Source organism: Colossoma macropomum, unplaced genomic scaffold, assembly GCF_904425465.1.
Source record: "Colossoma macropomum unplaced genomic scaffold, Colossoma_macropomum, whole genome shotgun sequence".
Lineage (NCBI taxonomy): Eukaryota > Metazoa > Chordata > Actinopteri > Characiformes > Serrasalmidae > Colossoma > Colossoma macropomum.
The window spans coordinates 35420096-35441752 of NW_023494790.1; the positions used below are offsets into that span (position 1 = coordinate 35420096).

The 21657-nt window shown below is 39.8% G+C and overlaps 1 protein-coding gene across 1 annotated transcript in view; it reads left to right on the plus strand.

Annotated features, from left to right (window-relative positions):
• The window catches only part of ngfrb (nerve growth factor receptor b), a 65729-nt gene extending 44352 nt beyond the window's left edge, over nucleotides 1-21377 (plus strand). The window contains exons 4-6 of the mRNA XM_036573210.1: nucleotides 4152-4392; nucleotides 12024-12184; nucleotides 15499-21377. Of these exons, the coding sequence (XP_036429103.1) occupies nucleotides 4152-4392; nucleotides 12024-12184; nucleotides 15499-15827 (731 nt within the window). The 3' untranslated portion in view covers nucleotides 15828-21377. The remainder of the gene's footprint in view (nucleotides 1-4151; nucleotides 4393-12023; nucleotides 12185-15498) is intronic.
• Nucleotides 21378-21657: the final 280 nt, after the last annotated feature.

Below are 21657 nucleotides of genomic sequence, written 5' to 3' on the forward strand. Positions count from 1 at the left end.
TCAGTCTTAGAAGTTGGTTTAGCATTTCCTGCGTTTAACAATCCATGTAATCCCAAACGCATTCAGTGAAGTTGAGGTCTGGACTCTGGGGTGGTCAGTCCATTGTTCTGAGAACAACAGCAGCTTCCGTTTCTCAGTAATGTCTTCTCAAAGTGGAAAGCTTTAAAGGGGAATTCCACAGATTTTTCCAATAATTAGATGGTTAAGATGCAGTCAAAGTGGTTTGCTGTTCTAGGAAAATGTACTCAGTCAGAATTGTTCACAGTGGTGGTGAACCAGACGTCTGGAAAGCATAATGCCTTTAAAAACTGCCTTATTACGGAAAATGGTTATGAATATGTTGCCTGATGACTGAGACATTGTTTTATGATAGTTTTGATTGGGATTAATCATCCTCTAGTCCTTCATCAGTGGTCACAGGACGCTGTTGGCTGGATATTTTTGGTTGGTGGACTATTCTGAGTCCAGCAAAGACACTGAGGTGTTTAAAAACTCCAGCAGCACTGCTGTGTCTGATCCACTCAGACCAGCACAACACACACTAACACACCACCACCACGTCAGTGTTACTGCAGTGCTGAGAATGATCCACCACCCAAATAGTACCTGCTCTGTGAGGGTCCATGGGGGTCCTGACCACTGAAGAACAGGGTAAAAGGGGGCTAACAAAGTATCAGAGAAACAGATGGACTACAGTCTCTAACTGTAGAACTACAAAGTGCACCTGTATAGTAAGTGGAGCTGATAAAATGGACAATGAGCGTAGAAACAAGGAGGTGGTCATAATGTTATGCCTGATCGGTGTATATTAACAGTACAGAAGCGCGGCGTGTTTAGAAGGTTACAAGAGATTCTGCTGGATGAATGTAGCTTGTTCCACCGAGGCAGAACCACATACAAGAAATGTTTGGAGCTAGACTGCTGAATATCATCCAGTTCCGCCACCCTCTACCCCCGTTTGTCCTGAATCAATAGCTCTCTTTTCACTGGCCAACCCCCAAAACACCCGAGTTACGCCTCTGTTCCCCTCATGGCCAGAATATCTGATGATCCTCAATGTGCCCGTCCATCTGTCAAGCTGAACAGCCCCCACGTCCCATAGCCCCGGGCCGGGCCTGGCTCTTTTAGACTCCACCCCTCACCGTCCCATCTCCGACCCTTGCCCCAGTTTAATGGCCATTAGGCCCGACAGAAACAAAGTGTGTTTATTATAGCTTCCAATTGAATCACGTCTAATTCAATCTACAGGAACATTTCTCAGTCTGCCAGCGAGCCGCGCTCACCGTCGCAGGATGGGGGACCGAAAAAGCAGTCATGGCTATAACGTTGTTTTCTCCAGACCCATTCAGATTGCCTGAAGCCTAATGTTGCTTTCAATTGCTAATTTAGAGTCAATTTCAGGAACATTCTCCGAAGATTAAGCGTAATAGACTGAACAGAGGTAACTAGATTTAAGATTTTCTATCTCGGGCACTACTATGGTTAAGGATACGTATTTGTAATAACAACTCATAGAACCATTTGAATGTTTAAATGGTCCATTTTTCATACATCACTGGGCAAAACGGCCATTAAGTAAAAGCTATTCGTTTTTCAGGATATATTTCTAATGAGATTTGATGAAAACACTTGTCAACAGAGTTTCCAAAATTGGAGTTCATAAAAAGATTACTCCTAACAACCACCTGGAAGACCTGGTAGACCACCAAAACTGCCCCCATCAGATAAACAGCACTTAAAGCTTTCATCTCTGAGAGAGAGGAGAAAATCAAGCTGCTTCAGATCTGAAAACATCCACAGGTGTTTCTGTCCATCCTTCCACTGTGAGAAGACGACTCAGCGCTGTGGGTCTGAAAGGATGTGGAGCTGTCAAGAAGAACCTCACTGAGAAAAGGAGACGGACACATCAAACAAAGAAGCTGAACGATGGACTGACCACCCCAGAGTCCAGACCTCAACACCACTGAATGTGTTTGATTACTTTAGAAAATGATCAACCAGCTTCTAAGACTGAACTTTGGAGGTGTGTCTGCAGATTCTTTGAGAAGCTAGAAGTGAGTCTCCTGAAAAGAATGGAAGCTGGAATAAAGACAAAAAGTGGACACTAAATACTGGCAAATTTGCTATTTATTTGTTGAAGCTTCTGTGTAATTTCATATTAAATATGTTTCTGCTTTTTTCCCCTGACTGCAAAAAAAACTTTTCAATAATATAAAACCAGTATGGTGGCAGATAAATGTTTAAAATAAAATTATTCTAATACGCTAGTCCTGTGCAAATTCACAGACTTATATCATTAGAAAATAATTAAATAAATAATTATAATCATTAATAGGAAGCTGCTAAGAATTTGAATGTGTCTGGAATGATGAACAGACTACATGAAGTTATATTAAAATTAATTGTTTTTCAAAGGTAACAACATAACTTCCCATAACTTGACAAACTGTTCTATAAACTGAATTTCTTGTTGTTGACAAAATATGTGAAATGTTGCATATTTAAAGGTATTTTTTGTTGTCTTGTTATTATTTTTTTTAATCTGGATCATTTAGGTTGTTACTGTATAAAATGTATTCAGGTGAAAGTGACTCTTAACTGATGAACAGTAATGTGCGGATTTGCCTATATTTTGCTCTTAGCTCTGTCCCCATTATTTTGGGCCTAAGCTGAAAAACAGTTTGACCTTTTGGTCTTTTGTCTTTAACCTTGAAAATTTCCGTCTGGACACTGAAATTGACTTGACCTTGCAGCTTATTGATTTTCTCGTACATGAGCATAATATTGTGTTACACGTTCATATAGAGGGACAAATATCAAAGACCAGATTCAGAGAAGCAGAACACAGTTTGAGAGACTTTGTTCTTACTAATATAATCGCTATATTCTTTATCAGAAACGCCTACCTTGTACTTCTGCTCACTGGCCATATTATTAGAAACACCTACCTTGTATGTCCTCTAACTGACCACTGTATTAGAAACACTTACTTTCTTTGTCCACTCACTGGTCACTTTATTAGAAACACCCACCTTGTACTTCCACTCGCTGGTCACTGGTTTATTAGAAACACTGACCCTGTATGTCCAATCCCTGGCCACTTTATTAGAAACACCTACATTATACTTCCACTCACTGGCCACTTTATTAGAAACACTTGTATGACCCTGTATGTCCACTCCCTGGCCACTTTATTAGAAACACTTAGCTTGTACTTCCACTCCCCGGCCACTTTATTAGAAACACCTACCATGTACATCCTCTTACGGTCCACTTTATTAGAAACACCTACCATGTACGTTCTCTAACTGACCACTTTAATAGAAACACCTACTTTCTTTGTCCACTCACTGGTCACTTTATTAGAAACACCCACCTTGTACTTCCACTCGCTGGTCACTGGTTTATTAGAAACACTGACCCTGTATGTCCAATCCCTGGCCACTTTATTAGAAACACCTACATTATACTTCCACTCACTGGCCACTTTATTAGAAACACTTGTATGACCCTGTATGTCCACTCCCTGGCCACTTTATTAGAAACACTTAGCTTGTACTTCCACTCCCCGGCCACTTTATTAGAAACACCTACCATGTACATCCTCTTACGGTCCACTTTATTAGAAACACCTACCATGTACGTTCTCTAACTGACCACTTTAATAGAAACACCTACTTTCTTTGTCCACTCACTGGTCACTTTATTAGAAACACCCACCTTGTACTTCCACTCGCTGGTCACTTTATTAGAAACAGTGACCCTGTATGTCCACTCCCTGGCCACTTTATTAGAAACACCTACCTTGTACTTGCACTCAGTGGCCACTTTATTAGAAACACCCACCTTGTACATCCTCTAACTGACCACTTTATTAGAAACACCTACTTTGTACTTCTACTCACTGGCCACTTTATTAGAAACACCTCCCTCGTGTGTCCTCTAACTGGCCACTTTATTAGAAACACCCACCTTGTAGGTACCTCATAACTCAATATTGTAGTATGTACATTTACACACTCTGGTCGCTCTATCGCTGCACAGTTTATCAACCACCCCTACCCAATTCATTATTGGCCAGTTCTGACCAAAGCTGATAACTATTAAAAGCACTTCACACATGACACCTTATTTGTATGTTCCTCTTACAGCAGATGGGAACCTTTCAAACCCCTCGAGCTCTCCTCTCTCACCGGTAGAGCTGTCCCCCATCACCCTTACTGATGACTTCACCCTGGACGAGCCAACAGATAGGATCATGGATAGCACGCCAACAGCCAATCCCCAGGAGGTGAGACCGGGCCTCCGGCTTGGCGACAACCTCATCCCCTTGTATGTGTCCATCCTGCCCGCTGTGGTGCTCGGTGTCGTGGCTTTCATCATCTTCAAACGGTGAGGAAAGAGGCCAAATGCGCATGCCTTATAATGCCTTATAAATACATGTACACCGGTCAGGCATCACACAATGACCACAGCCTTGTTTCTACACTCATTGTCCATTTTATCAGCTCCACTTACTATATAAGTGCACTTTGTAGTTCTACAGTTACAGACTGTAGTCCATCTGTTTCTCTGCATACTTTGTTAGCCCCCTTTTACCCTGTTCTTCAGTGGTCAGGACCCCCATGGACCCTCACAGAGCAGGTACTATTTGGGTGGTGGATCATTCTCAGCACTGCAGTAACACTGACGTGGTGGTGGTGTGTTAGTGTGTGTTGTGCTGGTCTAAGTGGATCAGACACAGCAGTGCTGCTGGAGTTTTTAATCACCTCAGTGTCACTGCTGGACTGAGAATAGTCCACCAACCAAAAATATCCAGCCAACAGCGTCCTGTGGGCAGCGTCCTGTGTGACCACTGATGAAGGACTAGAGGATGACCAACACAAACTGTGCAGCAGGGGATGAGCTATCGTCTCTGACTTTACATCTACAAGGTGGACTGACAAGGTAGGAGTGTCTAATAGAGTGGACAGTGAGTGGACACAGTGTTAAAAAAATAGTACCTGCTCTGTGAGGGTCCATGGGGGTCCTGACCACTGAAGAACAGGGTAAAAGGGGGCTAACAAAGTATGCAGAGAAACAGATGGACTACAGTCTGTAACTGTAGAACTACAACATGCACCTATATAGTAAGTGGAGCTGATAAAATGGACAATGAGCGTAGAAACAAGCAGGTGGTCATAGTGTTATGCCTGATCGGTGTATTATCATTATGAATACAGGATTCATAGGAAGTGCCACCATTATAATTCAATAGTCATGCTTGGAACTGCTTGTAAGCACAACCAAGCAGTAGAAGGAAAAAGTGAAGGTCAGACCTTTTCATTAGACACAATATTTCAGGAAATGGTGTGATATTCAAGAAAAAGCTTTTAACATCCTGAATGGTGGGGCAGCCAGCCAAGCCCCTCTCTTCTCAGCTATTACTCAGAGAGAGAGAGAGAGAGAGAGAGAGAGAGAGAGAAATCTGAGACACGTCACATGTGCCTTGTTCATTATATACAGTAAGGTGAGAAAAGGGAGAGCAGCTTGTTTTATCTGATCTGAAATCAGAAGGCTTCCTGTCATTCCTGCCACTTTAACAGAGGCTGCTCTGTCGGAAAAGTTGGAGCTACTTGCTCTGCTCCCAACCCAGAGGATCATAAGATATTCATTTCTCAAACACCAGCGGGCCACTCTATTTTTAAACAAGATCATCTGGTTCATCTCAACTCCAGGCTGCTGCTTCCAAATACGCCCCCCCGACCCCCCCTCCATGATTGTGATTGTGTACAGTATGTTTTGGATCTCTGCCGCAACGTCACCCATCTTTGTCAGTGAGCTCTGACATATTAGCTTTCTTAACTGTGAAAGAGTGGTATGTCTGCTTCTGTTTTGTCTTTTGCAGTCTTAACCCTCTTCTGCACGCATTATGAGAGCAATTGAAAAAAAATTTAATTCACTTTTCTTGAATAAAATCGACCTGATTATTGAATTCGAAAACATTTTTAAATAATAATGTGTGCAGGGATCCTTTTAGGGTGTGTTGCCCTGAGGCAACATTTTGCGACAATGGGAAGAAATGATATAAAGTCGTGATTCCTGAAGTGGTGAGATCTGGCATGTAATGCTGATTTCCTTGTAAAGCTGCTTTGTGACAACACCTGTTGTAAAAAACGCTATATAAATAAACTTTGCCTGCTTGCTTGCATGTGACTGGCTGAATCCATTCCACTGCCCTACAATGTTGCTTTAAGGCAACAAACATACATCTGAAAATTCTGATAAAAAAAAAAAAACAAAAATAATATAATAAACAATATTGAATATGAACTGACCTCTATCTGACCTCTTTATTAGAAACACCTACCTTGTACTTCCACTCAGTGGCCACTTTATTAGAAACTCCTACCTTTTACTTCCCCTCACTGCCCTATTTATTAGAAACACCAGGGTTGTACTTTTACTCACTGGCCACTTTATTAGAAATACCTACCTTTTACTTCCACTCAGTAGGTGTACAAGGTAGGTGTTCTTGCATAAAATCGATCTGATTATTAAATTCAAAAACATTTTTAAATAATAACATGCGCAGGGGTCCTTTTGGGGTATGTTGCCCTGAGGCAACATTGTGCGACAATGGGAAGAAATGATATAAAGCCGTGTTCCCTGAAATGGTGAGATCTGGCATGTTACTGGCTGAATCCATTCCACTGCCCTACAGTGTTGCTTTAAGGCAACAAACATACATCTGCAAATTCTCTTAAAAAAAAACTTTATTGAATATTAAAAAAGAGGTTTAATAGTATGAGATAGTATGACCAAATACATGCTTTTTATTTACTCACTTGAACTCTTCCTTTTATTATTAACACTGCCATTGTCATTAAATATGTGTATTGTTAGTGTAAAGTAAGTAAAATGGGTTTGTTGCCTAGAGGCAACGTCATGCAATAGAGGGTTAAAACAATAGTTTGGTGAAGTATTTTAAATTCAGTTTTCTCTCTTACTCCAAATATAGTTGGTCAGGCAAAACATGTTGTCAGGTAATAATTAAAGCAAGCAGTTTTCATAATGGTAATTGGTGAGTTATACATCAATGGGCCAAAACATTATGACCACTCACAGAAGAAACGAATAATGTTATCTCGTAACGATGGTGCATGTCAAGGTCTCAGATGTATTAGATGTTAAGCAAACAGCCAGTACTCATAGTCGACATGTTGAATGTGGGACAAATGGGCAGGCATGACCTGGGAAACTGTGACAAGGGCCAAAATGCTATGGCCAGATGGCTGGGTCGGAGAATCTACGAAACGGCATGGCTTGTGGGGTGCTCCTGGTCAGCAGTGCTGAGTACCTACCGACAGTGGAAAGACAAGACAAACCATGAACCGATGACAAGGTGTTGGGTGCCCATCGATGTGCAAGAGCAACAGAGGCTATCCCGTCTGGTCTGAAGCGACAGAAAGGCTACTGTGGCACCAGTTTTTTTAACGATGGTAATGGGAAGAATGTGTCACAACACACAGTCCAACCCTGTTGCGTATGGGGCTGTGTAGCCACAGTCCAGTCAGAGTGGAAGAAGGTTGCCTGGTCTAATGAGCTCCGTTTCCTTTTACAACACATGGACAACCGGGTACATGTGTGCCGTTTACCTGGGGATGTGATGGTCCCAGGATGCACTGTGGGAAGAAGGCAACCTGGGGAAGGCAGGGTGAAGCTCTGGGCAGTGTTGTGGGTCTGGACATTTATGTGGACATCAATTTGTCACCTTCCTAAACATGGTTGTGGACCAGGTACACCCCTTCGTGGCAATGGTTCCCTGATGGCAGTGGGCTCTTTCAGCAGGATAATGCAACCTGCCACACTGTACACATTGTTCGAGAATGGTTTGAGGATCATGAAGAGTTTGATGTGTTGTTCTGGCCTCCAATTCCACAGATCTCAATCCGATCAGGCATCTGTGGGACTTGCTGGATCACAGTCCGACCTGTGGTGGGTCCACTTTGCAAGTTACAGGACTTAAAGGATCAGCTGCTAACATCTTAGTGCCAGTTACCACAGGGCACCTTCAGAGATCTTGCAGGGCCTATGCCTCAGCAAGTCAGAGCGGTTTTGGTGACGTTGCAGATTATTAGGTCCATTACGGTCGTAATGTTTCGGCTCATCAGTGTAAGCTTCCACTACTTGGTAGCTACATTAGTGCCAATGCAAAACTAAAGAAGCAAACTTCAGACACTAAACATGGCTCAGCTGTTTGACCACTTTTAAGGCAAGGGGGAAATTATGTACATATTAGGGCTGGCCCAAATAATTCGTGTTGACTCTTTTCATTAGACTGTTTTAGGGACTGTTATCGATCGCTGATCGCCTTTCAGCACGATCAGCCGATAGCCAATACTGATCGAGGGTGGGCCAGGGTGCTGCATTTATCGATTGTTTAGTGATTCTCAACAGCAAAACAAATACACTATGTTCGGTGCTCCTTCAGAACCTCTGCCCCCCAAATTCATGGGTGGCAATAAATGGTCTTAAATGTTGGAGTTAATGTAGAACTGCTAATTCACCCTTTAACCCTGAAGGTTGGTGCGCAGACTGCTGGTCACTCATCTAGCTAACAGCTAACCAAAAGGCAAAGAGAAAGATTTAAGCTGAACCATTTGAGGTGGAACGGGAAAATTCCTACAAGAAGCTGGCAAATTACAAGCTGACGTCAGCCTGATAAAAAATGTAACGTTGAGAGGCCTTTTTTATAAGAAACTGGTTTACTTTTGAGGAAAAGTTTCCTGCCAGAGATGCGAGAAAAGCAGCTATAGCTGAGCCAAATCTTAAAGCAGAGCAAAGTAAGTCTGGCCCAAATAATTCCTGTGGACTCCTTTTTTATTAGACCTTTAAAAAATAATTCTGCATAATTAAATGAATAAGATGTAAGTAAAGTGATTCCGAGTGGTTGCTTTGTTCTAGAGTGTTTAGAGTGGTGATGAACATAGACATGCAAAGAGTTTAATACCGTAGTGTCCCATCTTATATGCAAAGCACTGGTGTGGCATGTTTTCATTCCAGAGAAGCAGGATATCAGCAGGATGTCACATGACCACAATTGTTTGACTGAAACTTTTTGACTGAAGAAGTGGAATCAGGTGTACTCCAGCTTGTTCAGAAAAAAAAACCTGTAGCCACGCTGACCCTTTGCAGAGAACGTTGGACAGCCCTGGTTTAGTACCTATAAAAGCTCCCTCACTGAAAGGTGTTAATTAAGTGATTATAAATATGTTGATTGATGCCTGAGACATTGTATAATGGTGATTTTGCAATACAATTTTGGCCTAAAACATATTTATTTTTAAATGCTGACATGGCAGAGAGGTACATACAGGGCTTTCTACGGCAAAATAGTACCAAAAAACTCAGATTTACCACTATTTTACCATTAAATATGGAGTGATGTGAAAAGAGTACATACTTGAGTAGTAGTTCATTCAGGCCTAGATCATCACATGGGCTTTATGGGTGCATGCCCGGGGGCATATCTATTAGGGGGCCCTTGCAAGCAATTATGCGAAAATCTGAACAACTGGATGGAATGGATTTCATGTCCAATTATTACAAAAGAACAAAACAAATTATAAAAAAAATATAATTATAAAATTATAATTATAAAAAAAAAGAACAAAGACCCAAAATAAAAAAAAATAAATAAACACCAAAATATTGCAAAAAGAGTTTTAGCGACCCTACAGAAGGTCAGATTATGGTGCATAGCTTTTTGAAGGTTGCTTTCAACATTTTGAAATGTCTAATCAAAGCTCGTTTGAAAAACGGCTCTGCTTCACAGTGTGCTTCCAGAAATGTCTGGTGCGTTGCGTGGACATAACTGAAGTCAGTTTCTCTTGAATTTTCTCATTCCGCCTTAAATGCTGTAGCAGTTACATTCTGGCGCGTCAGACACCATTTAAGGTGGAACTGGAAAATTTGAAAAGTGGAAATTTGAAAAGTTGGCGAATGAGAAGCGACTTCAGCTTTGTAAAAATCGAATGTTGAGAGACATTTTACAAGAAACTGTTCTACTTTTGTGGAAAAGTTTCCTGCCAGAGATGCAAGAAAAGCAGCTGTAGCTGAACTAAAGCTTAAAGCAGAGCAAAGTAAGTCTGTGTTTTAGTTTACATTATGTTTTTAGCCTATATTAGCACATCAGCACATACTGAGACATATTTACAGCCAAGGTGGTAAAATAGAAATAAAAATGTTGATCCAGGCCCTAGTAAATGTTTTCCATCAAACTATCACTATAACTATAACAAATTTTGTCAAGTGGACATGAAAGGGAAAGAGACTGGCCTTCAGTAGAGACGGTCTGTTAGCCTTCAAACAGAGCATGCATGACAGGGTGGGTGGGGGCATGAAATATTTAAAAGCGTGCTTGGAGGGCGTGTCATTGACCCACTTCCAGTGCATGAGCAGGAAAGGCAGAGTGTGTATTGATCTGGTGAACCAGGCTAAAATATCACGTTCGCAAATTATAATCTCATATGAACAGAGAAAAGCACAGGCTGGGCGATGAGGACCTGTATACAAATGAAGGGGACAACAGGGGCCTGTCTCATTAATCACATTCAGAAGTGCGACATCTGTGACGAGCAGCTGATCTATCTGAGTAATAAATGCTTATATTCTTCTTAAAACCTTGTATCTCCAAAACAGCAACTTTACAGGAGAAGGGAAAAACCTTCGTAACTTTGAATGGCAGTTAATGGAACCAGACGTTTTTCCAAGTCACTTCAGAGCATTTCTGTTGGTCTGTTTATGATGAGATTTTAACACAATGTAAAGGGCAGCTGGTCTTTTCAGACAATGTCAAAAATGAAAAACGACATGGTTTCGTCCCAAAAGTGAAAATATCTATGTATTATGTTTTGCTGAAAAGCAATATTTTTCAGGACGGCCCAAGAAAAAAATAGTCACCCGAAAAGGGCCTGATTCTGATCTGATTGGTCAGAAGCTTTGCCCTGATTGGTCGCTCTCAATGTCCCCTTAAAAACAATAATGTTTGCATTTTCTATTAAGCTTTCTATTAAACTTCATGTATTTTCAGCTAAAGTGGTTAGCTAACCTGCTATCTCTGTTTCCATCTATGTGAAAGTGTTCTAGTTGTTACTTGACTATGATATGATTTTTAAAGCCACATCCAACATTAAATAATTTCCTCCTAGTTTTAGGATTAAATGTTTGTTTCATCTGATTTTAATTTTATTCAGGATATTAATTCAATTATAATTTATTCTAGGTATTAATTTAATTATAATTTTATTCTAGATATTCATTTAATGATAATTTTATTCTAGATATTAATTTATTAGAACATCATGCTGGATATTAATTTTATTATACCTTTCTGCATATTAATTTTATTAGAACTTCAGTCTGAATACTAATTTGATCTTAATTTTATTCAGGAAATTAATTTTATTATACTTTCATTCTGGACATAAATATTATTGTAACTTCATTATGGACTTTATTTTTATTAGAACTTCCTTTTGGATATTAGTTTTATTATAATTTCATTCTAGATAATAATTGTATTGAAACGCCATTCTGGATATTGTTTTTATTAGAACTTCATTCTAGATAAGAATTTTATTAGAACACCATTCTGAATATTAGTTTTACTAGAACTGAATTTTTGAATATTAACTTTGAATATTACTATTTCACCCTAGATGTAATTTTTTTATAACTTCATTCTAGTTATTCATTTTATGAAAAATGTATTCTGTATATTAATTTTATCAGAACTTCATTCTGGATATTAATTTGATTATAATTTCTGAATCATTGAATTCCAGATATTGTTATTTTTAAAACTTTGTTCTGGATATGAGTTCTTTTGGGGTCTAAAGTGAGGAAACAAAGACCAGCATAATACACGATTACAACACCTAGCAGTTCTCCTGGATAATGCATGTCTCCTAACCACAGGCTGGACTTTTTCCTGGAACCTTCCTCACAGTGCTCCTACATGTTGTTTGTGTGTGGTGCAGGTGGAACAGCTGCAAACACAACAAACAGGACAGCAGCAACCGATCAGGCACAGCCAACCCCAGCCAGACGCCCTCGCCCGAGGGAGAGAAGCTGCACAGCGACAGTGGCATCTCAGTGGACAGCCAGAGCCTACAGGAGGGTCAGGGACTTCCACACACAGGTATACACAAACATGGACATCACAGACCTATTCACTATACAAACCCAGACTCAGAGGGGTTTGCCTGACTGCTATAGCTCCACAGTTAAAGGGGGAATTCCACTGCTTTGTCTGCCTTTTTGTAAAATTTAGTGGTTGAGATGTAAACAGAGTCATTCAGAGTGTTTTGGTGTGAAATGGTTCGTTGTACAGACTCAGATTTCTTTACAGTGGAGGTGAATGGAACCAGACGTCTTAAGAGTTTAATGCCTTCAAAAGCTCCTCAATGGAAAGATATTGTATGAAATGGTTATGAATTTGCTGCCTGATGTCTGGGACGTTGTTTTATGGCACTTTTGTCATAAGATTTTGGTCCAAATCACATTTTTCTTAAAGTAGAGAAGAACATAGTCCCCAAAGAAAACTTTTTTTTTTTCAGATTTTCCACTATTTTACCATCATCAGCATTCCATATATAAACTCAGAAGACATGTAGGTTCAATGGTGGTTTTGGATAGTAAATAAAATGGCTATATTTGTGTTATAGACCCCTGGTTCCATTCACCACCACTGTAAAGAAATCTGAGTCATACACAGAACCCAATTCTGACTTTTTCTAGAACGGTGCATTTCACTCCAAACCCACTGAATGACTTTGTTTACGTCTTAATGACTGAGTTATGCAGAAATTCCTCTTTAATCTGTATGGGTCAATCAGAAGGTGAAAGTGAAACAACTCCTAGACTCCTTGAACATGGAGAAGATGAACTAAATTCTAAATCAATTTAGGATTAGGATTAGGATTAGGGTTAATGTTCAGAATATCAGTAACCAATCAAACTTCACCCAGACACAAGTGGGTGGGTCTGAATTGGGTACTCTGTATGCTCGATGTCCAAGAAAAGTGTGTATCTCCAAAATGCCAACTTTACACACACACATCTTCTAAGCCGCTTCTCCTTCTGGGTCGCGGGGGTGCTGGAGCCTATCCCAGCTGTCATCGGGCAGAAGGCAGGATGCACCCTGGACAGGTTGCCAGTCCATCGCAGGGCAGACAGACATACAGACAGACAGACAGACAGACATACACAGTGCTAACTTTACAGAAGAAGTCAAAAATGGTCTTAACTTTTAAACTCTTAAAATTCTTATTACATACTAAGACTTATTATTCAGTAATACAGGGACTCCAATGCAAACTGGCAGAGCTATTCTTAGTTCATAGAAGTGTGTAATAAAACTTCGGGCCCTGGCTATGTAGGGGCTGATGTAAGTTAATGAGTGCGTTTACATGCACTTAATAATCTGATAACTGCAGAAAATCAGATTTTGTCAGTAATCCGATCAACACATTTACATGCTCTTGAGTAATCAGATAATAGGGAAACTCCAGGTCTACATGAGTCAGACAGTAATCAGATTTCTGCTTTGCAACCAGCCAATAAACTCACAGAACAAGACGTGACGTAAACGTAACGTAAAATTTTAACTTCATTCTGCGGCTTTTTTTTTACATTTCGCCACTTTACCTGAAACTATGAACATACATCGTCTAGAAGATGAAGAATATTTAAATCCTTCGTTTCGTGTTTGGTTCCAGCGCTCTTCCAGAAGTGTTTTGCTGCATATCGTGGCAACCCTGCTCGCTTATTTCCGGTACCACCGTCTGTTTCGCACATGCACAGACTGAGAAATCTGAAAGAAATCAGAGTAAGAGTTCACATGCACTGAGAAATCTGATTACTGAGCTAAAATCCAGCCTCTTTATCAGATTCCTTAATCTGTTTTCTTGATTGGAGTATGGTGTTTACATGACTATTTGAATAATCAGATAACTGCAGAAATCCGATTATGATCGGATTGTTGAGTGCATGTAAATGCACTCAATGTAAAGAGATTTTATTCCAAGTCATTTTGGAGCATTTCTATTGGTCCATTCATCATGAACGTTTCACACAGTGTAAAGACAAGCTGCTGTGTTCAAATGATGAGGAAAAATAAAAATACAAATAAAAAATATTTTTTTTAGATTGTTCTAAATTTCCTGCTGAATTCCATTCAGGATAGAAGTCTATACTCTGCAACTCTTCCCATCAGTTCATGACACCAGTATATCTGTATGCCACAGAGATGCCATGTCACTGTGGCGGTGTCTGAGCTCTTAAACTGAGTAGATTCTACGGGTCCTGAACTCTTTGTTTACTGGTATTTGTGTTATTTTTGCTCTCTCGCTGTAGAACCTATGTAACCCTGGTTCCCATATCTTTTTTTCTTACTGTGGTTCCCAAATGCATGGACTCTGACCAAATATGGTCACTAACAGACTGCTGAGAAACATGGCTTGTTGTGGTCTATTCTAAGCTGGCCTGATTTACTGGCCCGTTGGCTGTAATGTGCATCACTGTTTAAAAGCTTGGAATCACTTGGACTATTAAGAATGTTAATTTTTTTCGGTAATAACTTTCACAATGAAGATTAAAGTATTATAAACCAGACACTTAGATATTATAAACTAGAGACCAGATTTTTAAAAAATGTTTAGGTTTATATTTCAGTTTTTTTTGAGGAGTTATTAAATGATACATAATATTCTGTAATTAAATTATTTGAAGTCAAGTTACCTTACTTGATGTCTGATCACCACTTTTTAAACACGAGGCATTCTGGATATTAATTTTTAGAACTTAATTCTGAATATTAATTTATCAGAACTTAATTCTGAATATTGATTTGATTAATAATTCATTCTTATTGTGTTTTTTCACTCTGTATAGTAATTGAATATAATTTAATTTGGATATTAATCTGATTTTATTTTCATTGTAAATATTAATTTGATTATTACTTCATTCTGGGTATTTATTTTATTCTTTTTTATTCACAATATTTATTTGATTATGATTTTGTTCTGGATATGTCTGTTATTTCTTTATTTGTGTATATTGATTTGAATATATATTCATTCTGAATATTCATTTGATTAGTAATTCATTCTTTGTATTAATTGTATTATTTAATTCTGAATAATAATTTGAATATATTTTTATTTGGATATTATATTTTCATTCTGAATACTAATTTGACTATATAACATTTATACCGTTTATGTTTGATAATTTGACTGTCACTTTATTCTGGGTATTAATTTCATTATGTTTTCATTCTTTATATTAATTTGATTAGCTCAGCTCATTATCATTCTGAACCGGCCAGCATGATATTACAATAATTTTATACACATATTAGCATATGCAAATTGATTTTAAAATCAATAAAACTGTTCATTCAAACTTTTGAACGGTCGTGTTCATTTATGATTCCTCTGTTTCTCTCAGTGGTTAAGATAGATGGAGGCCTGCCGTTGACGTTGTCCTTGCACACGCGTGAGGAGGTGGAGAAACTGCTCAGCCACGGCTGCGACAGCGACGGACCGGGGGCCATGGAGGAAACCGACTGGTGCAGTCTGGCTGGGCTGCTGGGATACGAAGAGGAGCGCATCGCCTCCTTCAGGCAGGAGGAAAGACCCATCCAGGCCCTGCTGTCCGACTGGGCGAGTCAGGATACGGCCAGCGTGGACACGCTGTGCACGGCGCTTAGGAAGATCAACCGAGAAGATATCGCTCAGAGCATCATGCTGAAGCCCACCGCCACATCTACTGTATGAGGGAGAGGCGCACACACACACACACACACACACACACACACACACACACACACACACACACTTATACTGCTAAAAGCCATATCCACTGCTCCAAAACACAGCCATAGCCTCATACCCTGATGTGTACTGCGGTATACAGCCCATCATGCTAACTCGCTAAAGTGTTAATTCCATGTGCCACAAGCCTCTTAAACCTGAACCAAGGCTGGACTTTTTGAAATTACGTCAGTATTTGCCACTTTTGTTTGCATGTGCCATTAGTTTTGACCCAACAAACCAACAATGTCACGTTAGCTAACCCATTAACCCCCTCAGGTTTGGTCCTGGAGGCCCACAGTCCAGCAAACTTGGGTGTTTTTTTCGCTCTGTCACCTGGTAATTAAATAAAGGTGTAACAGCACAAGATATCATATCATATTGCTTGAGACGAGGGTCTTGGTTTGGTGTGAGTCAAACAGTACTTTCAACAGAGTGGAGCAAGCAATGTACTAGTCTGCTCTTGAGAGGCTCAACCGTCTAATCTTTGTCCTTATCGCCAGGAGATCACAAATTCAATCCCCGGCGTTGCCACAGCCACCCATAGCTGGCAGTACAAGGGAGCATGATTGCCCTTGATCTCCTCCATCACTCAGTGCGATGCTAGCCATCTGTAGGCATCTGTTAGCTGACATAACAGTTCCAAATGTGCTGAGCTGCCCAGTGAGTGCATGCTAGCCTTCACCCTCCCAACTTGCATCGTGAAGCAACTAGCAGGTGGAATCAGCCATAATTACATTGGGCGAAAATAAAAATGAAAAAATAAAGTCCATAAAAATACTCAAGTACTCATTTTAATACTGCGTACACATGTTGGCTTCACCTCAGAATCAAACACAAGGGAAGAAAAGCACACTGTTTGTAATCTGGGTAGTTTGGGTCAGGGATAACACGTTAGCTAGCCTGTTTGTTTAGGTGTAACACATTAGACTGCAGCTAGCATGTCAGCCTGGGTAGTGCATTAGCCATGAGCAGAGCTAATATATTACACTGTATTCAAGTGGTGTCTGAAACTTGGAAGGTTTTCCTAATTTTCCCTTAAATGGTTAACAAAGCTCTATTTACAAGTGGGAAACTTCTGTGTGATCTGTGTGTGTTTATATATAGCAAAGAAAAAGCAGGATGTGCATTTTCTGGACCCCCATGCTTTAATTTTCTGTGTGGTGGGCTCCAACAAGCACCAGGCAGAGTGACACTGTATTTACTAGCTAAACATCTGATATATACAGTCTTCCGATGAGCACCAGAATGCAGCATTAGATTGTAGCCAGCGCTTTAGCTTAGCGCTTGTGCATTAGCTTGGCACTAGTGCGTTAGCTCATGGCTAACTTATTAGATTGTTGTCAGCGCATTAGCTTGGGGCTAGTGTGTTAGGTAATGGGTAGCGTTTTAGCTCATTGCTAGTGCATTAAATCATGGTTAGTGTCAGCTTATGACTAATGTGTTAGCTCAGGGCTAGCGTGTTAGCTCAGGGCTAGCGTGTTAGCTCAGAGCTAGTGCATTAAATCATGGTTAGTGTTAGCTTGTGACTGTGTTAGCTCAGGGCTAGTGCATTAGCTCACAGTGGCAATAGCAGAATCATTTCTCTGCCTTCTCATTTAGTGGAACTAGAAGAAAACAGTACAGCTCAGGATTGTGTTGTTAAGCTAATATGACATTTCATATTTTTCCCTGTTTTGTTTTTTCTATCACACCACACCACGCCTGATTTCATTTCATTACATTACATTAAAAAAGTACAGCACTAGTTTAGTGTTCATGCTGCTAGAATACCAGTTTGAATGGATCAAATTCCACTTGTGCCATTCTAAAATCTCAAACAGTGCACTTTTATAGTGTTGGTTGCTCTAATACTGCCATATTAACAATACCATATTTAGAGCACATTTCTAGGCACCTATTATTTCTGTGGTATTGATGTGCTGAATCAAGGCACCGCCATATCAAACCAAATTAAAAATGTCGTGAATCAAGCTGGAAATTCATCAAACTGCTCTTGACTCTGGACCCTCCAGGCCTGAAACTGAGGATCTTTCATTTCTGTCTCCTGCTTATTGACAGCACAAACCTGCATTACCCAGTAACTCATTTCCATACAGCATATAAATGTTCATTACCATCTCCAGTACAGTATTTAACCCATCGACACTCTGCTCATCCCAAAGAGCTTACATGTCAGTTTGTGGCAAAGCTTGACGCTTCTCAGACAGCTTTGTGGTCAAAAACAGTCTTCTCTTTCAGTAACTCTTCGTCATCCATCATAATCGTTCTCTCCAGTGTACAAGCTTGTGTTACTCTGTCTTCTCACGGAAGATTCTGAGGGTTGTATATTCTGTAAAATATACCGTAGAGATGCAAATGGTTATTAGATGACATTGCCTGGAGGCTAAGAGACTGGCCCCACAGCTATGAAGCTATGATGAACTTCACGGGAGAAGCTCTAAACTCTAGGAGAGAGACTCTGTAGAGGGAGAGTGTGTGAAGGAGGAAAAGAGAGAGAATCGCATGTGTGATAATGCTAATAGGTTTATATCCCTTTGGTACGTTGCCATGCTAATGCCTTCATTATCCACAACCAAAACCACAACATCTACATCGCATCACCACAGCTGCGAATATTATCTTTATCAATATTAGTCTGTACCCCTTAATTGCATTCATTTTGAAAAACACATGATTTTATTTTAATGATTTTTCTTATTGACAATAGCATAATTAGTAGAAACATTAAAGAAAAGGTAAAACATTATTTTGGGGGTATTTTGCATTTTGTTGCCATATGGCAACAGCATGTGGCAGTGCAGCAAGCTGCAATGTATATAATGGGAGGAAACCAGTTCACTGCCAATAGACAAATTCATCATCCACGAAAAAACTGCATTACAGCCACAAATGTTGAAAGAATGCAGGACGGAATATATAAATTTGTGATGCAAAACCAAAAATCTGAACCAGAAATTCAGGACACAAGCTGTTTGTTGTATTCTGAGTGTTGAGGGAAATGTTGTGAACAAGCCTGTAGTGGAGAAGCTCTTGTGTGTTGTATCTTCTCATGATATTTGACATGAAGAGATTATTAATCAGAAATTTTAATTCTTATAAATTATTTAAAAATGATAAATAATTTATAATAACCATAAATTATAGATTATAAATCGCATGTCTAATGTTCTTTGTAGAAACCGTGAAATAAGGAAGGTAGCAGACATTTCCACCGCTCAAAATGTTTACGCGCATCTGCGCTAAAGAAAAACAAATTTTTAAAAATTACTATTTGTATTTTTTATTAGCGTCCAAATTATTCGCCTTTGATTCAGACAACCTGGCCTTTTACGTTTTTGGCTGTTTTTCCTTTTTTGACAGTTTTCACTTGAACAATTTTAGTGGCAGAAATTTCGGTACAACCCTAATAAAAATAATTATTCTGATAAAACCATCAACTTCAAATGTAAAAATTAAGGTTAAAATAGCAGTTTACAGTGGAAGTGTATTCATTCTCTCCCATTATATGCTGTTGCCATATGGTAACAATTATATTTTAGCCTTTTATATAAAACCCATGAATTCTGAACTGGTTTTATTTTTGAAAAAGAAATTGTCACCTCCCACAGATTGTACTTAATTTTTGTTTCTTAAACTTTGGAGGGAGGAGAGAGGGCTTCAGAGGCCTGGCCTCACCATGTCATGTGTTTATGGAAAGTACAAACTGTGATAAGAAGGCATTTGATTAAATACCATTTTTTTATGGGCAAAAAAAAAAGGTCACTGTTGCCATATGGCAACGCTATGCAGTAAAGGGTTAATGTTTTGTCAACTTTCTGTAATATTGGTTTGTTTTGTCCACACCTGATAGATGTGAAGCGTGGAAAATTCTCGGAAAGGCTTTTACTGTCCTGGTGGTCCATCTGAAATCTGAGAAGCGTTTTTTTTTTTCTTCTTGTTTTTAACAGGAAGGTAAAATGATACTGGTCACTACCTGCCCAGGGTCATCACCATGACAAAAGAGCTTGGTCATGGAGTCTGTGCCCTAGATAGAGAGTGACACACATACACCAAAGAAACAAGCTACCCACACACAAAGTGAACTGGCGTCACATACGTCCAATTCAGGTTAATTTAAAGTGACTTAAATGAGCTTAGGAAACAAGACACCGCCTAACAGCCAAATGACACAATATGGAATGAATCACGCCGTATTCCTCCTCCATCCCATGAAATAAAGTGGCTGAAATGGGGAGGAGAAGGAAAAGGCCCGTAAAAGGGTAACATGAACAATTCTTGACAGGTTAATGACGATACGTGTATAATTTCTCAGGGGTTATTTTATATGTGACACTGTCCATCTCCAAAGGTCACTCTCCAAAGGTTACACATGTCGTACAACAGAGGCCTTATTAAGTACGGTGGTTTGAAGGAAGCATTAGTTGAACTAAAACCAGAAAAAAGACATTTTACCTCAGATGGGGTTCACATTGTATGTGTCTTCAATGGGACAGATGCGATTTGCTGCTTTTCATGCTGACCACCTCACATTTAAGCTTCAAATAGTTTCGTGTTTTCTCAGCACTGACCCGTCAGATCAAAGCTAAGACAGGCTTTCAGTGACAGCTGTAACGGAGGAGGGATTTTAGTGTTTCAGTCGTGTACTGAAAGAAATTATCATGACATGAACCAAAAAAGGTGCTTTTAGCTTGTTTTCGCTAGCAGCACCAGGCTAGTTAATAGTAGTCAGAGCCATTACATGATTAAGTTTCATGATGCAGACCAGCCCACCCCAAACTCCCACTGTATTTCCCCTGAGGAAACAAAAGGAAGGTGGAGAAGTTGCTAGCCAATTGAACTTAGCTTGCTTTTTACAGGCTAACAGCTAGCTTAGCCGAGAAAAGCTACTTAACCGCTGTGTTCAAATTAAGTTAGCTAACCGCTGTTTCTAAAATCTGGGCACCTTATCATTTCCTACTCTTATTTATTTGCTATTATAAGATAACTAAGTTAGCCAGCTAATTAGCAAACTAATGCTAGCTGGCTGAGGTCCTGTCAGCATTTCCCATCGTCAACCTGCTTGGATACATGTGATATTTCAGCACTTCACTGCGTCCTCAGGCTTTTTCTTCATGACCTCTGGGCACCACATTGTTTTCTTCTGTTTTTTTCACACTGCTATCTTCGTATGATTTGCGTATGAAAACCGCTACATTGCTAAGTGATATGCTAATCAGCTCCAGAACAAATTTAAATAAGCTAAGCTCTACCGACTCTACTAGACTCAGACTGACCAGTTATAGTCAGCAAACTTAGAAGGCCACTGATTTAACCCCTAAATTATTACAAATGTAATCTTGGTTGTAATGTTTACAGTCTTTTATTGTGTCATACATGGGTTTATACACCGGTCAGCCGTAACAATAAAACCACCTCCTTGTTTCTACACTCATTGTCCATTTTTATCAGCTCCACTTACTATATAGGAGCACTTTGTAGTTCTACAGTTACAGACTGTAGTCCATCTGTTTCTCTGCATACTTTGTTACCCTGTTCTTCAGTGGTCAGGACCCCCATGGACCCTCACAGAGCAGGTCCTATTTGGGTGGTGGATCATTCTCAGCACTGCAGTAACACTGACGTGGTGGTGGTGTGTTAGTGTGTGTTGTGTTGGTACGAGTGGATCAGACACAGCAGTGCTGCTGGAGTTTTGAACACTGTGTCCACTCACTGTCCACTCTATTAGACACTCCTACCTTGTCAGTCCACCCTGGAGATGTAAAGTCAGAGACTGCTGTATCTGATCCACTCG